Raw genomic sequence first — 16,388 nt, 5'->3', positions numbered from 1 at the left:
TATGCCGGATCCTGGGGATCAACACTGCAAGGTTCTACAACAGCCTCTTTCCCGCCATCAGGTTCTTGAATTGATCTGAAATTCCCTAATGTTTTCTTGGCTAGTATTTTTCCAAATTACATTAATGTCATTATGTTTACTCTCTATTTTGTCGTGGACATGGTGCATAATTTATTGTAATTTAAGTTTATGTTTATAATGTAGTGTGCTGCTAATGCAAAACATTAATTTTCATGGCAATTTACACCGAGTAGGTACGCCAATGACAATAAACAAAGTCAAACTTAAGTTTATTGTTAAATGGACAGGTGCAATGAACAAACTTACTTTCAGCTGCATCACAGGCACATAGCATCATATAAGCAGCATTTATAAAATAAAACATACATTAAAAACAATTGTTACAAAAAAGAACTAGCAGGAAGGATGTCGTGCTTAGCAAAGACCAGATGGGCAGAAGGGCCTGTTCCTGTGTTGTATTGCTCTATGACTCTATGTTGATGTGGTATTTCAGGCTTCTATACCTCCCGCCCACTGGTAGCTGCAAAAAGATGGCATGGCCTGGAATGCTGGGTCTTCAATGATCGATGCTCCCGCCCCTCCGATGATGGGCTGATGTCGTGCTTGTGATGTATTGGGCAGAGTCCTCTGCTCTTTGCAGCTTCTTATGTTCCTGCTCATTTGAATTGCTACACCAGAACATGTTAGGACACTTTCAACAGTACATCTGTAGAAGTTAAACATAAACCTTTCCTGACCCTAGCCACTGACCATATCAGCAGTACTTAACCAAAGGAGTATGGCTGCTTCTTGAAACAAGTTGTACAGTTAAGTTTTTCCATTCTTTGTAGTGCTCACAATCTGAAGCTCAGACTCTTGTTGGTCAACTGGAAATTCCTTGAACTGCAGAAACTTACTATCGATGTGTCTTCAGTACATTCACTGCCATGTTCACCAACTCCAACATGTCAAAGGAACAAAACAATACCAGCAGTGCAATGTCATAGAGGAATGAAGCAAGGAAATGTGCCCTTTAGCTTACACCATCCATCACCCAGTTACTCTGACCTTATTTTATCAGAAAGTGAAAATGATCAAATTTTATAATTTTCTCATGAATGCCCCCAGATTCTACTACTATTTTACCAGCTCCTACACACCTGGGACAAATTATACTGGCCAATTAATCTATCAAGTGTGTTGGCGCGTAGCCAAATGGTTAAGGCGTTTGTTTACTGATTTAAAGGTCGCTAGTTCGAGCCTTGGCTGAGGCAGCGTGTGTGTCCTTGAGCAATGCACTCAATCACACATTGCTCTGCAATGACACCAGTGCCAAGCTGTATGGGTCCTAATGCCCTTCCCTTGGACAACATCAGTGGCGTGGAGAGGGGAGACTTGCAGCATGGGCATCTGCTGGTCTTCCATACAACCTTGCCCAGGCCTGCACCCTGGCAACTTTCCAAGGCGCAAATCCATGGTCTCATGAGACTAACGGATGCCTATACCTATCAACCTGCATGTCTTTGAGATTCAAGAGGAAACCAGAGCATCTCCAGGAAATCCACACAGTCACAGAGAGAACAGGGAAAGACTACACAGACAACACCAAAGGTCAGGATTGAACCCGGGTTGCTGGATCTGATGCAACAACTCTGCCAGTTGCATCACTACAGCATCACCAATGTCTGTTGTAAATTATTACTACCTACATACTTCTAAATTTTAAATTATAATTTGGTCTAGTTAATCTTAAGGTATTAAAACTTTTACAATGCTGTATTGCTCACCTGTCATTTAGTTTCTTGCCACCCAATAATGTCACTGATTCTTGTCCATTTATCAAGCTCAAGATTTGATTTGCTGCCTCAGGTGTTTTTTATGAATTCAATACCGAGTCATGAAGGTAAACTGCACCACTCACTGTGTCCATGTCAACCATTAAACAGCCAGTTTCATGCTTTTATTTGCAGGATTTATGTATTTGTCCCATGCGCTGCCCACCCCATCATGGTCTACTATTTATATTCCGGGTAATTTATAGTGGTTGGGTAATCAGCACCACTTTGGAATGAGGGAGGAAAGTACAGCGAGATGATTACAGGGATAAAGAAACACCACATAGTCAGCAGTGTACGCAAGTCACTGGCTGTGAGGCAGCCACTTTACTAGCTGTGCTACAGCTCCACAATGACATTTCTTTAAAGTACAAACATGGGACCTCTTTCTTCCATTTTGTTTATATTCCACCCTCTACCCCAAGTCCAAATCCTGAGTTTAATAGGCAGTGAACACAGTATTCTGTGGCTCTGGACTCCATATTATTCATTCCAATGTAATAGTAAAAGCCATCTATGAACATTTCCAAAGATCTGAGTTAGCTGATGCTGACAGTAATTAGAGGTAACCACCAATTTAACTCTGCAATTTTCCACAATAGGCAATATCGTTGTGAAAGAAACTATAAGCAAAGAACATAGAATGTGTTGTGCCACATTTTAACCTACTCTAAGATCAATCTAACCCTTCCCTCCTACATAGCTCTCCATTTTTCTATCATCCATGTGCCTATCTAAGAGTTTCTTATATGCCCCTACTAATTTATGTTAAAGTTAAAAGCCAAAAGCAACATTCAACTAAATCTAGAAAAAATGAACAACCCTTAAAATCCTTAAAATTATTCTAATTACCAAAACATAAAGTTCTCTATTCTGTATAACCAATGCTCCATTACTCTGTGCTACCTACTTCAAAACAAGTCACATCGATGCACCACCATTATTCACATCTGCAGCTCATCAGCAACAGAGTAAACCCTCATCTCGTCATCTACAAGTATTGGGTCTCGATAGATGAAAGTGTATAAATGAACTTTATTCACAATATAGAATTGTAGAGTGCAGCAATGGGTCCTTTTGGCTCACTTCAGCGTGCCAACTGTGATGTTACATATGATAGTCCACTTTGCCATTATTCAGCCCATATTCCGCTATGCTTTCTCACCTGTCAAAACACCTTTTTAAACATTGTAATTGTGTCTGCCTCCATCGCGTCCTCCAAATATTCACCATCTGTCCAAAGGAATTACTCCCCAGTATAAACGCTAAATCTCTAGAATGGATTTAAGCCTGCAACACATCCCCTTATTTTCCATAAAAACCTAATCCATTCAATTTAGATTCCAATCTGCAATTTACTCCCTCATATCTCTTAATATGTATAAGCACACAATCTCTTTGTACTGTTTCAGCCCGGAAGTTGTGCTTGGGCTTCTGCACATCCCTACGATAGCTGTTGAATCCCTCAATTAGACTCCCACCACGTTCCCTGTTTTACTGATGTCAGTACGTTCAATTGCACAAAAAATTAATCCAGAGCAATTGCCAAATACTGCAGTGTTAGACATCTGAAATAAAAACAGAAAATGCAGCAAATAGCTAGACAGGCAGCACTTGTTTTGTATGAATCAATAAGACTTTATTCAGACTAAGATAGCTAATCTTTTATTGGCCGCCTTTGCTCAAAGGAGGTCAAACACAGCTTTTTCAGTCTATCCACATTACCATAATCTATAACCAGAAGCACTGTAATGCCTACACCAAAGCATTCTCAGTCTTCCTAAAATGCACACCTGTATAATCGTACATGAAATTCCTCTTGCGCCAAACTAACATATGTATATTGGATTGCTGACTACATCTTCTTTACAACTAACACCCTCTTCTCCAGCTTTTTATCCATACTTCCCTATATTGTCTACCTATGCTACTACATAGAGCTACCCACTAAAATAAATACTGGTTATCATTTCTGTGTTTTGTCTACATGGAACACTCAATCCTGTCACATCTTCACATCATAATTATAGGAATTCTTTTTATATGAAGCATTCAGGGTAGGTCAATGCTTTAAACCAACCTCCAACATGGCAGCATGTTTTCAGCACTCCCCATTCTTCAGCCTGACTCTGAAATTACAGAGGGTGGCTAGAGGACACCTCTTGCACATCTCAACATTAGCCCAGAGTGTTAGCCCTCAGCTGTTCCACAGCAGCACTACCGGCAGAATCCAACCCGTCCAGTCTCTCATGAACTCGCTGGTGCTTTAGCAGGTGTTGCGATTGAATGAATCCCTTCCCACAAACAGGGCAAACAAATGGTCTCTCACCAGTGTGAACTCGCTGATGTTTCATTAAGTTTGATGACTGGGTGAATCCTTTTCCACACACAGCACAGGTAAAAGGCCTCTCTCCCGTATGAACACGCAAGTGTGTCAGGAGTTGGGACGACCATGGGAATCCCTTCCCACACACAGAGCAGGTGAAAGGCCTCTCCCCTGTATGAATACGTCGGTGTTTTAGCACTTCCTGTTTGCTTTTAAAGCTCCTCCTGCAGTCAGAACATTTATATGGTCTGTATTCAGAGTGAACCTGCTGGTGCTTCAGCAGGTTGGACCTCTGAGTGAATCCCTTTCCACATACAGAGCAGATAAACAGCCTGCCCTCTCTGCGAGCATGAGAAGACTGGGTGAATTCCTTTTCAGGCATGGAGTCGGTGAATTGACTATACCCATTTTGAGTGTATTGCTGTGCCAACAGCTGGGATGACTGAGCATCGTTCTTTTCACACACAGTGACTGCGTGTTGCCTCTTCCCAGTGGGAGTGTACTGCGGTCTCGCAAAGTGGGGTAACTGAGCAACTTCTTTGCCAGATACAGAACAGGTAAGTGTTCCCTCCATAGCCTGAGTATAGTGGTGAGCAATCACCTTAAACGACTGTCTGAACCTCTTCCCAGGGTAACAGCAACTGAATGGTCCCTCATCAGCATGCAAGAGCTGGTGCCTAATTAGTATCTCAGAAGTTCTGAAGCTTTTCCCACAGTCAGGACATATAAATAGACATTCCTCATCATGCGTTAACTGGTGTGCTTGGAGAGCAGATGAGTGAGCGAATGCCTCTTCACACATGAAGCAGGTGAATGGCCTCTCCCCGGCGTGAGTATACTGGTGCCTCAGTAGATGGAACGACAGAGTAAATCCCTTCCCACAGAATGAGCAGGTAAAGGGCTTCTCCCCAGTGTGAGTGTGCTGGTGTGTCAGAAGATGGGATGATTTAGTGAATCTGTCCCCACAGACAGAGCACATGAATGGCCTCTCCCTGGAGTCACTATACTGCTGATTCAGCAAATGATTGGTGCTTTTAAAGTTCTTCTCACAAGCAGGACATTTAAGGGGAATCGGGTTGGCATGAATAAATTGGTGATCATCAAGTTGAGACGAGTGAGTGAATCCCTTTCCACACACAGAGCAGGTGAACGGCCTTTCCCTGGTGTGACTGTGTAAGTGAATATCCAGCTCGGATTGGTAACTGAATCCCTTGTCACAATCCCCACATTTCCACAGCTTCTCCACAGTGCAGGTGTCCATGTCTCTCCCCAGACTGGATGATCGGTAGAAGCTAGAACCACACAGAGCACAGGAATGGTTTGAGGATACAGGTTGACCTTCTTTTGATAGACACCAGTTGGGTATGTATTCCGTGCTTTCCCAGTCAAACTGATGTTTTGAATTCTTTTCTGACAGACAGAACCATTAACATTTCTTTTCTTTCACCTTCAAAGACCAAGATTATTCAAATTCTGATGAACTGTGATCCACTCAGATCTTTAGGTGAGGTCAGGGTTTCCCCATTTGAAACCCCTCCCTTTTTAATGCCCTGTAAAAAGAATTTACAATCATTACAATAATTACTAAACATAATCTCAAGACAAGCTGCTGATGTACATCCCTTCCTCCTTTGTTCTGGAAAGTCATAATCTCCCATCACGCACACTTTCCTTTTTCCCTATACTGATGTTCAAACCAATGCACTACCTCAAAAGATCTTTCCTTTAAGTCAACTTTTCTTCCTCCCATGATGGAACCGAGTCTGGCTAGATTCAGTTCCACACCAACCTGTTAATCAAACTGTCCTCTTTTGACCACAGTGACTATAGCTGTGCTTATATACTTCCAGGATCGCCAGCTACAAGGTATGATCCCTGAGCTCAATATATGTGTGAATCTTTTGTGAACTTAACACCAGGACACTGAGGGATAAGGACTACCAAAAGTTGTTCCAGCCGAGCTGAAAATGGAAAAAAAGCTAAATTTACATCTGAATTACAACTGATTCTAGAACTCGGCCAGCAGATCCAGGGCACTTCTCATCATGGGCAATGAAACCCTTTTCCAGAATACGTGCTCTGGAGAGGTTGCAGAGGAGGTTCACCAAGGAGTTGCCTGGTATGGAACATTTCAGTTATGGGGCAAGATTGGACTGGGTGTTAATTCCCTTGGACTAGAGAAGGCGAATGTAATCCTCATTGAGGGAAACAAAACTGAGTGGCATGCATAGAGAGTGAGTGACATTTCCCCATAGCTAGGGTGCCCATAACTAAATGGCATATACTCGGAGAGTAGGGAACTATAGATGGTTTGAGGATGTGCTTTTCACCAAGAGGGTAGATGGAAACAGTAGCATACTGCCTGATAATGGTGAAGGCAGAACTCTCAAAACATTTAAGAGGTAGTTCGATCATCGTAAGACCATAAGATATGGAAGCAGAAGTAGGCCACTCACCGATTGAGCCTGCTTCGTCATTGAATCATGGGCTGATCCAATTCTTCCAGTCATCCCCACTCCCCTGCCTTCATCCTATACCCTCTGATGCCCTGGCTAATCAAGCCTTAAATACTCATTTCAACATGGCATCAAAGACTACAGGCAGAACACTGTAGAATGTGAGCAGCATGCGTAGGTACACTGGCTGACATGGACACGGTGAACAAAGAACTTATTTTGGTGTTAGAGTCAGAGAATCTTCGAGCTCAGAAACAGGCTCTGTGTCACAGTACTTCATCTGTTGAAGCTACCCCAAATTATTTTGCTGGGTGGTGCTCATCTACCGCCCGTACATTACTGGGAGGAAACAGGAGCACCAGGAGGAACCGACATAGAATGTGCAGCTTCCATAAAAGAGACACAAGGCCAGGATTCAAAAGCGGCTGTGCGGTAATAGCCCTATTAGCTACGGCACTGTTATCGTAAAGCCCCAAATCTCAACTCCACTCCACAGATTCTCCCTGTGTTAAACAAATACAAACTCTGCATCATCTTTGCTCCTACTCCCAACTCTGTAAAGGTTAATTTTGACATCCTCTATTAGCAACGTTAATCAACGAAATCAGCCAATCAGCCAATTGTCCCGCCCATTCTTTGTTCCGCCACAAAGCCTCCCGCGCATGTGCGCTGCTGCTCACCGTTTCTGCAGCAACTGGCCACCGTTTACTGCACCGAGCAGAACGTGGACTTGTTCAGCACGCTGGAAATGGACCGGTGAAATTTCCTTTAGTGCTTCATTCGGCGCCTGCCGTTTAAATGGAGGATTTAAGCTTTTGCAGTCTATCAACCGTCTAGTTCCTGGCTGATGCCCACAATCACCCGAACCTCCCGTCCAACTTCAGACCGCCGTTGACGTTTAAAGTGTGCATGCGTGAAGCGCTCGAGTTACTACGTCTGCGCACTCGGCTCCTCATGTCATGTCAAAGGCAATTCTCTCGCGCGGTGTCTTTCGGGTGATTATTCCGCCATTGAAAGCTTGGATCAATCGTACAATACTAAATGGGTGCTTATGACCCATTTCGTTCATGTCGACCATGCTGCTGCTTGCTTATGCTAACCCCAAATACCCACATTAGGGTTTATCCCTCTACGTCTGTTCTGTTTAAGTATCTGTACAAATGCCATTGTAATTGTATATCAGCTTCTGCCGCCACCTAAGGCAACTCGTTCCAGGTAACCAACACACTGTGTGTGTAATATTTAGCCCTCAGATTTCCGTTAAATTTGTATCCCCGCACCTTAAACCTACGCCTGTAAGTTCTAGACCATTGCCTGGGGAAAGGGTCTATCAAGTCTTTTTTCGATCTGTCGTCAAAAGGCGCAATATCATGATAGGTCAAAATGGTCTATTGAGGATTTAAGTATCATGCTATTCTTACCTTCGATAATTTTATAAACCCTTTTAAATTCACCGTCCATCTTCCTATGTTCCAGTAAGAATAAACCTGGACAGTTCAATCTCTGCGTATAAGTACAGTCCTCCATGGTGAATTTCTTCTGACTCCGTTGGTGCATCATCATTCTTACTATGCGCCTGTACTCAGTGTTGTGTTTATGACTTTGTTTGCATTCCCGTTTTCAGTGGGCTCGGAAGGAATTCACATAGCGTTATAGAAAGCAGAAGCACAGCGAAAATCCTGAAACACGTTACATGGAAGTACATTAATCGTTATACGAGGGGTGATTGATAAGTTCGTGGCCTGGGGTAGAAAGAGTCAATTTTATGAAACCTAGCATATTTATTTTTGAACATAGTCCCCTCCAACATTTACACACTTAGCGCAGCGGTCGTGGAGCATACGGATCTTGGACCTCCAGAAAGTGTCCACAGATGGGTGATTGATAAGTTCGTGGCCTAAGGTAGAACGAGATGACGTGTGCAGCAAACAACAGGAATTCTGCAGATGCTGGAAATTCAAGCAACATACATCAAAGTTGCTGGTGAACGCAGCAGGCCAAGCAGCATCTATAGGAAGAGGCGCAGTCGACGTTTCAGGCCGAGACCCTTCGTCAGGACTAACTGAAGGAAGAGTGAGTAAGGGGCGTGTACAGCTTTCATTACATACACATACAGGTCAACTCAGTGAAAATTTGAAGTTAATAATGCATTTCCTTCTACATTAGGCCACGAACTTATCAATCACCTCTGATGTGTTATTAACTGATGAGTTGTTAACTTCCAACTTTCTGCATAATCACTCAAAGAGTTGAACTGCATGTGCATGTAACGAGAGTTGTATAACTCACCTCTATCTACCTTAGGCCACGAACTCATACTCGTGATACGCCGGACTCTCCTTTAAGAGCCTGCCCTACAATTTTGCAATGAGTCTATAGGAAGTACAGAATTTAAGATCGTCAATCTGAGGTCGAGTGCTGGCACGTGGCAGGCAAAAGGGGTGTAAAATTGTAGAAAGATAAACGCTAGACAGTAAAATGCAATGACCCCCCACAACGTTTAGCGTTATGCACACCGAGCAGTGAACATATTCAATAGGAAGCACTTAAATACCTACCACCATTGACGTTGTATAACATTGCCATTCTTCAGGATCCCGCCATCATTTTCTGCAATGCTTGAATTTCAAAATGATCTCTATTATCCTTTCCTTTTGATCCCGAAATAACTTAGAAGTCTAATCTTAGAGCTATAGTTTAATCTTAGTGTTGTGTTTAAGGGTTTGGATCATGAAGCTTTCACAAGGCGGTACAGCACAGATACAGGTAACATCAGATAAGGACTTTTTATCTTAACTTTTAGACACTGCTTTTGATAAGCACAAGACATTCTGCAGATGCTGGAAATTCAAAGCAACACACAAATATGCTGGAGGAACAGCAGATCAGTCAGCATCCATGGAAATGAATAAACAGTCGACGTTTCGGGCCGGCCCTTCTATAGGACTGGGAAGGAAGGGGGAAATAAGCCAGACAAAAAGGTGGAGAGAGGGGAAGGTGAACAGTCAGAAGATGATAGATGAAGCCAGGTGGGTGGGAAAGGTAGAGGGCAGGAGAGGAAGGAAACTGATAGAAGATGAGAGTGGACCACAGGGGAATGGGAAGAAGGAAGGGTACAAGGGGGAGGTGAGAGACAGGTGAGAAGAGGTAAGAGGCCAGAGTGGGGAATAGAGATGAGGGAAGGGAAGTTAAGTTGGACGGAGAATTAGATATTTGTGCCATCAGGTTGGAGGCTACCGTTAGAGAATATAAGGTGTTGCTTCTCCACCCTGAGAGTGCCCTCATTGTTTCACAAGAGGAGTTCATGGACTGACATATCAGAACAAGAATGGGAATAGGAATTAAAATGGCCTCCTCTACATTGGTGAGAACCATGATAAATTGGGAAATACTGCTTTTGGTGGATAGAGCCAAGGTAGTCGACAAAGCAGTTTCCCAATTTATCATGGTTCTCACCAATGTAGAGGAGGCCACATTGGGAGCACTGGATAAAATAGATAGCACCAACAGATTCACAGATGAAGTGTAGGGAGTATAGGGAGTTAGGGAAGAGGCTAAAGAGCAGGACCTCCAAGGTAGTAATTTTGGATTACGCCCAGTGCCACATGCTAGTCAGGGCAAAAATAAATTTGTGATACAGATGAATGAATGTCCGAGGAAGTGGTGCAAGGGGCAACGTTTCAGATTTCTGGATCATTGGGATCACTTCTGGTGATGGTACAAAATGGACGGGTTAAAACTGAAACCAAAGGGTCCAATATCCTTCCAGACAGGCTTGCTAGAGCTGTTGGGAATGTAACATGACATAATTTTGCTGTGAACTATCGATTTCAGTAAGCCAACGAATGTGATAAAAAAATATGTGTTTTCTTCAAGCCTCGGAATGTTTTTTGATTAGTTGGAGTGCAGAATTATGCAGTGTTGCAGGGAAGAATATCGCCAAAATCCTGAACATAGAACATAGTACAACACAGGAACAGGACCTTTGGTCCACAGATGTGGGCTTGACCACAATTGTATAAAGTTACAACATAACCTCTTGACTCTTCAACTCAATGCCTTAACTAATAAAATCAAGCATTTCATAAGCCTTTTTAACCACCCTGTCGACCTTTGTAGCCACTTCTATGGAGCTATGAACTTGGACCCCAAGATCTTACTGCTCAGCAGCATTTTTAATGGTCTTGCCCCTAACAGTGTGCTGTCTCCTTGTATTTGCCCTATCAAGTTACAACATTTCACATTAATCTGCGGTAAACTCCATCTGCTATTTCTCTGCCCATATCTGCAACTGATCTATATTGTGATGTATTCCTTGCCAGTATTCCACACCATCCACAATCTTGTCGTGAGAGGCCCCTTGGGTAAGAGTGACCATAATATGGTGGAATTCTTCATTAAGATGGAGAGTGACATAGTTAATTCAGAAACAAAGGTTCTGAACTTAAAGAGGGGTAACTTTGAAGGTATGAGACGTGAATTAGCTAAGATGGACTGGCAAATGACACTTAAAGGATTGACGGTTGATATGCAATGGCAAGCATTTAAAGATTGCATTGATGAACTACAACAATTGTCCATCCCAGTTGGGCAAAAGAATAAATCAAGGAAGGTAGTTCACCCGTGGCTGACAAGAGAAATTAGGGATAGTATCAATTCCAAAGAAGAAGCATACAAATTAGCCAGAGGAAGTGGCTCACCTGAAGACTGGGAGAAATTCAGAGTTCAGCAGAGGAGGACAAAGGGATTAATTAGGAAGGGGAAAAGAGATTATGAGAGAAAACTGGCAGGGAACATAAAAACTGACTGTAAAAGCTTTTATAGATATGTAAAAAGGAAAAGACTGGTAAAGACAAATGTAGGTCCCCTACAGACAGAAACAGGTGAATTGATTATGGGGAGCAAGGACATGGCAGACCAATTGAATAATTACTTTGGTTCTGTCTTCACTAAGGAGGACATAAATAATCTTCCAGAAATAGTAGGGGACAGAGGGTCCAGTGAGATGGAGGAACTGAGGGAAATACATGTTAGTAGGGAAGTGGTGTTAGGTAAATTGAAGGGATTGAAGGCAGATAAATCCCTAGGGCCAGATGGTCTGCATCCTAGAGTGCTTAAGGAAGTAGCCCAAGAAATAGTGGATGCATTAGTGATAATTTTTCCAAACTCGTTAGATTCTGGACTAGTTCCTGAGGATTGGAGGGTGGCTAATGGAACCCCACTTTTTAAAAAAGGAGGTAGAGAGAAACCGGGGAATTATAGACCGGTTAGCCTAACGTCGGTGGTGGGGATACTGCTGGAGTCAGTTATCAAAGATGTGATAATAGCACATTTGGAAAGCGGTGAAATCATCGGACAAAGTCAGCATGGATTGGTGAAAGGAAAATCATGTCTGACGAATCTCATAGAATTTTTTGAGGATGAAACTAGTAGAGTGGATAGGGGAGAACCAGTGGATGTGGTATATCTGGATTTTCAAAAGGCTTTAGACAAGATCCCACACAGGAGATTAGTGTGCAAACTTAAAGCACACGGTATTGGGGGTATTGATGTGGATGGAGAATTGGTTAGCAGACAGGAAGCAAAGAGTGGGAATAAACAGGACCTTTTCAGAATGGCAGGCGGTGACTAGTGGAGTACCGCAAAGCTCAGTGCTGGGACCCCAGTTGTTTACAATATATATTAATGACTTGGATGAGGGAATTAAATGCAGCATCTCCAAGTTTGCGGATGACACGAAGCTGGGTGGCAGTGTTAGCTGTGAGGAGGATGCTAAGAGGATGCAGAGTGACTTGGATAGGTTGGGTGAGTGGGCAAATTCATGGCAGATGCAATTTAATGTGGATAAATGTGAAGTTATCCACTTTGGTGGCAAAAATAGGAAAACAGATTATTATCTTAATGGTGGCCGATTAGGAAAAGGGGAGGTGCAACGAGACCTGGGTGTCATTATACACCAGTCATTGAAAGTGGGCATGCAGGTACAGCAGGCGGTGAAAAAGGCGAATGGTATGCTGGCATTTATAGCGAGAGGATTCGAGTACAGGAGCAGGGAGGTACTACTGCAGTTGTACAAGGCCTTGGTGAGACCACACTTGGAGTATTGTGTGCAGTTTTGGTCCCCTAATCCGAGGAAGGACATCCTTGCCATAGAGGGAGTACAAAGAAGGTTCACCAGATTGATTCCTGGGATGGCAGGGCTTTCATATGAAGAAAGACTGGATGAACTGGGCTTGTACTCGTTGGAATTTAGAAGATTGAGGGGGTTTCTGATTGAAACGGATAAAATCCTAAAGGGATTGGACAGGTTAGATGCAGGAAGATTGTTCCCGATGTTGGGGAAGTCCAGAACAAGGGGTCACAGCTTGAGGATAAAGGGGAAGCCTTTTAGGACCGAGACTAGGAAAAACTTCTTCACACAGAGAGTGGTGAATCTGTGGAATTCTCTGCCACAGGAAACAGTTGAGGCCAGTTCATTGGCTATATTTAAGAGGGAGTTAGATATGGCCCTTGTGGCTACGGGGATCAGGGGGTATGGAGGGAAGGCTGGGGCGGGGTTCTGAGTTGGATGATCAGCCATGATCATAATAAATGGCGGTGCAGGCTCGAAGGGCCGAATGGCCTACTCCTGCACCTATTTTCTATGTTTCTATGTTTACCAAAACTTAGTAAAACTAAAAACTTACCAAACCAACTATTTACATTTTCATCCAGGTCATTGAAATACATCACAAACAGCAAAGTTCCCAGCACAGATCCGTGTGGAACATTACTAATTACAGACCTCCAGCTTAAATAAGTGCCTTCAACCACTATCCTTGGTCTTCTATGCACAAGCCTGTTCTGAATCCAAGCAACCAATTCACCGCAAACCCTATCCATCTTATTGATAATTGATATTAAACCATATTTGTTGTGAGCAGAATGTGAAGTGGAAAATACAGACAGCAAAATTCCAGCAGCAGACCATCAAACGTATTCTCCCTTGGTATATAACGGAGAGCGAGTGGACAGTTTCAAAAGCGGGACCTCTGGAGTTCTACAGTATAAAACAACTTTTTTCCAAATTATATTCTTTTCAAATTTCTGATCATTTATCCATCACTGGCCAACTACATGCTGTGTTACTATTACGCATGAGTGCTGTTTGCTTAGTACATTAGAAAATAATGGGTTTCCCCTCTTTTAAAATCAGGTAACTTGGCGACGAAAGTAATTTTGTCTCTAGGAAAGATCGATCTTTCCAAAAGCATCAAACACTACCTGCTGACATGACAATGACTCATCGTACCACTGTGAAATTGTTCTGGATCAAAATATTATATTTTACTGGCATTCAATTCTGCAATGCTCCAATCGCTGCCATTAGAATAGGTTTCATTTTTTTCTGCCATAAACAGCTCAATTTGGTTAACAGTCACATTCAACTTCGATCGGCTTGTGGCTGTCTGTTGTGTGAAGCTGAGAACGAAATATTGCACTCAGAAAACAGCTTCCATTTTTATGTGTGGTTTGTGTCCCATTGTATGCAGAAAATATACCACGGTCTTTTACGTTTAATCCTTTATGTACAATTAACACCGTCCCCTAGTGCTATAACTTTGTTTCAATTTTTACTCTAATCACTTATGGCCAGCATACAATGGGTTGGACTTTATTCTGAATGATTTCGCCTCCTTCCATGTGATGTTACTGCTCAATAATCTGACAGTCTGTCATGGTCCGGTCTGTGAAGTCCGCATTCCAGTTCACGGTCTGGTCCGTGGACTCAGACTCCGGGTCTTCCAGCTGTCCCTTGTTTCGATTGGGTTAATCATAGGCACCTGATTCCCATCTTGAGGCTTGGAATATCAGTAGCCTTGGGGTCTAGTGTATGCTGCTGGTTCGTCTTGTCAAGATTCCCTGGGAGCAACCTGCCAGTGGAAGGCTAGAGTGGCCACTTGCCATTTTTAGGCCGCGTTGGAGAACCTCCACTTCATGGAGCCTTGCTGGCGGTAGTCGGTGCTGTCTTAGCGGTATGGATTCGGCCGTTTCCCGGGCCAGCTGAGTGGCCGTTAGCCACTCCGAGCTAGGTAGGGATCCGGCTGTTTCCGTAGCCAGCCGAGTTTGCAGGTTGTAACTGCGACTCAGAGCGATACAGCTGTCTGTCGTTATTCGGTATTTGTCTCTTCTTGTCCTCGCCTCCGTTGGGGAAGTCAGGCAGTTCTGCTGTTGCCCTGTGGGGGGGTCTGTCTTATCCTCACCTTCGTGGGGTAAGTCAGGCCGTTCTGCCGTTGCCATGTGGGGGGATCTGTCTTGTCTTGTCCTCGCCTCCGTGGGGTAAGTCAGGCCGTTCTGTCGTTGCCCTGCAGGGGGACCTGTCTTGTCTTTGCTTCTGTTGGGTAAGTCAGGCCGTTCTGCCGTTACCCGACAGATGGACCTGTCCCACCTTGGTGTGGAGATAAAATTGAGTCCCGGTTTGTCTAAGGATTAGTCCCGGATCTATGTCTATGTAATGTCCAGTCTCATGTTAGTGCCGTGTTAAAGATGAGTCCCGGCTTTTTGAAGGATAAGTCCCGGCTCTATGTTGATGTACAGTTCCCTGTCTGTCTCCGAGCTCCAGCCTCCGAGTTATCAGCCTCTGCATTCCAAGACCCCAGCTTCCAGCCTCCACCCTCAAACCTCAAGACCCCAGCCTGCAGCCTCAAGCCTCAAAACCCCAGCCACGTCCGGTCCTGTAGCCATGTCATGTCCTTGCCCGGTTCTGGGTTCCGAGCCTGAGGAAATACCCAGGTTCTGGGTCCTTGTCTAGTCTCTGGCTCGGACTCCAAGCACAGGCTCCTAGTTCATGGTTCCTAGTCCTGGTCCCGCTTTCCCAAGCCCAGGCTCCTAGTTCATAGTTCCTTGTCCGGTTTCCCTGTCTAGTCCATGTCCTAGCCCAAGTCTGCGTTCTTGCACCTCCTCCCTGCCTAACTCCCGTCACGTCCTAGACTCTAGTCAAGTTCTGTTCCTAGTACTTCAGTGTCTGTGTCTTGCATTAGGGTCCGTTCCCAACGCCCCCCATTGTGACACAGTCAGCCTTATTACTAACAGAGCCCGCAGTAGTCTCCAGGTGTAGAGCTGCAGAGAGAAACCGATTGACCCTAAAATGAAGAGCAGGAGGAAGTCTTTACCATTTCCGGAAGTTTTATCCTTTTATGTCTTAAACTTTTTATACGTCCAAATTCAATATGGAATCTTTTCAATGGGCTCTGTGGTTAATCAACTATTCTTCATTCTCCAGAAAAGCGGGATTATGATGCAGCTCCTGAGTTGTTGTAATAACAGCTGGACTTACGCAGGCAATCATTGAGGGAACAATGAATTCAAAATTATATCAGGACATTTTATAGGAAAGTGACAGGGCAGCAGTCGGTCACCTGAAGCTTAATAGAAATTAAATAATGTAACAAGTCAATGATCACTAAGCCAAGAGTAAAGCAACAGTATAGTTTACAAAGAAGAAAATTCGTGCTTTGGAATGGACCTGTCAAAGTCCTGACCTTAATCCTATGGAAATGTTGTAGAAGGACCTGAAGCAAGCAGTTTATGCAAGGAAGCCCACCAACATCCCAGAATTGAAGCAGTTTAGTATGGCCTAAAATTCTTCCTTCGATGTGCAGGACTGATCAACAGTTACTAGAAGTTTGGTTGAAGTTACACCAGTTAATGAAAGCAAAGGTCTACATACTTTTTCCAACAAATGTATGTAATGGATCATTTTTCTCAATAAATAAATGAATAATGTATTTT

General features: G+C 43.6%; 1 protein-coding gene across 1 annotated transcript; it reads right to left on the bottom strand.

Moving 5' to 3' along the window:
- Positions 1-321: 321 nt before the first annotated feature.
- On the bottom strand, positions 322-7,495 carry LOC134353276 (zinc finger protein 229-like). The gene is made up of 2 exons (XM_063061306.1): positions 7,298-7,495; positions 322-5,711 (listed from the first exon to the last, which is right to left on the bottom strand). The coding sequence occupies exon 2, from the start codon at positions 5,420-5,422 to the stop codon at positions 4,013-4,015; it is 1,410 nt and encodes a 469-aa protein (XP_062917376.1). The 5' UTR covers positions 5,423-5,711; positions 7,298-7,495; the 3' UTR covers positions 322-4,012.
- Between the last annotated feature and the right edge of the window lie 8,893 nt (positions 7,496-16,388).

Source organism: Mobula hypostoma, chromosome 10 (genome assembly GCF_963921235.1).
Source record: "Mobula hypostoma chromosome 10, sMobHyp1.1, whole genome shotgun sequence".
NCBI classification, from domain to species: Eukaryota; Metazoa; Chordata; class Chondrichthyes; order Myliobatiformes; family Myliobatidae; genus Mobula; species Mobula hypostoma.
This window is presented reverse-complemented; position numbering and strand designations above follow the sequence as displayed.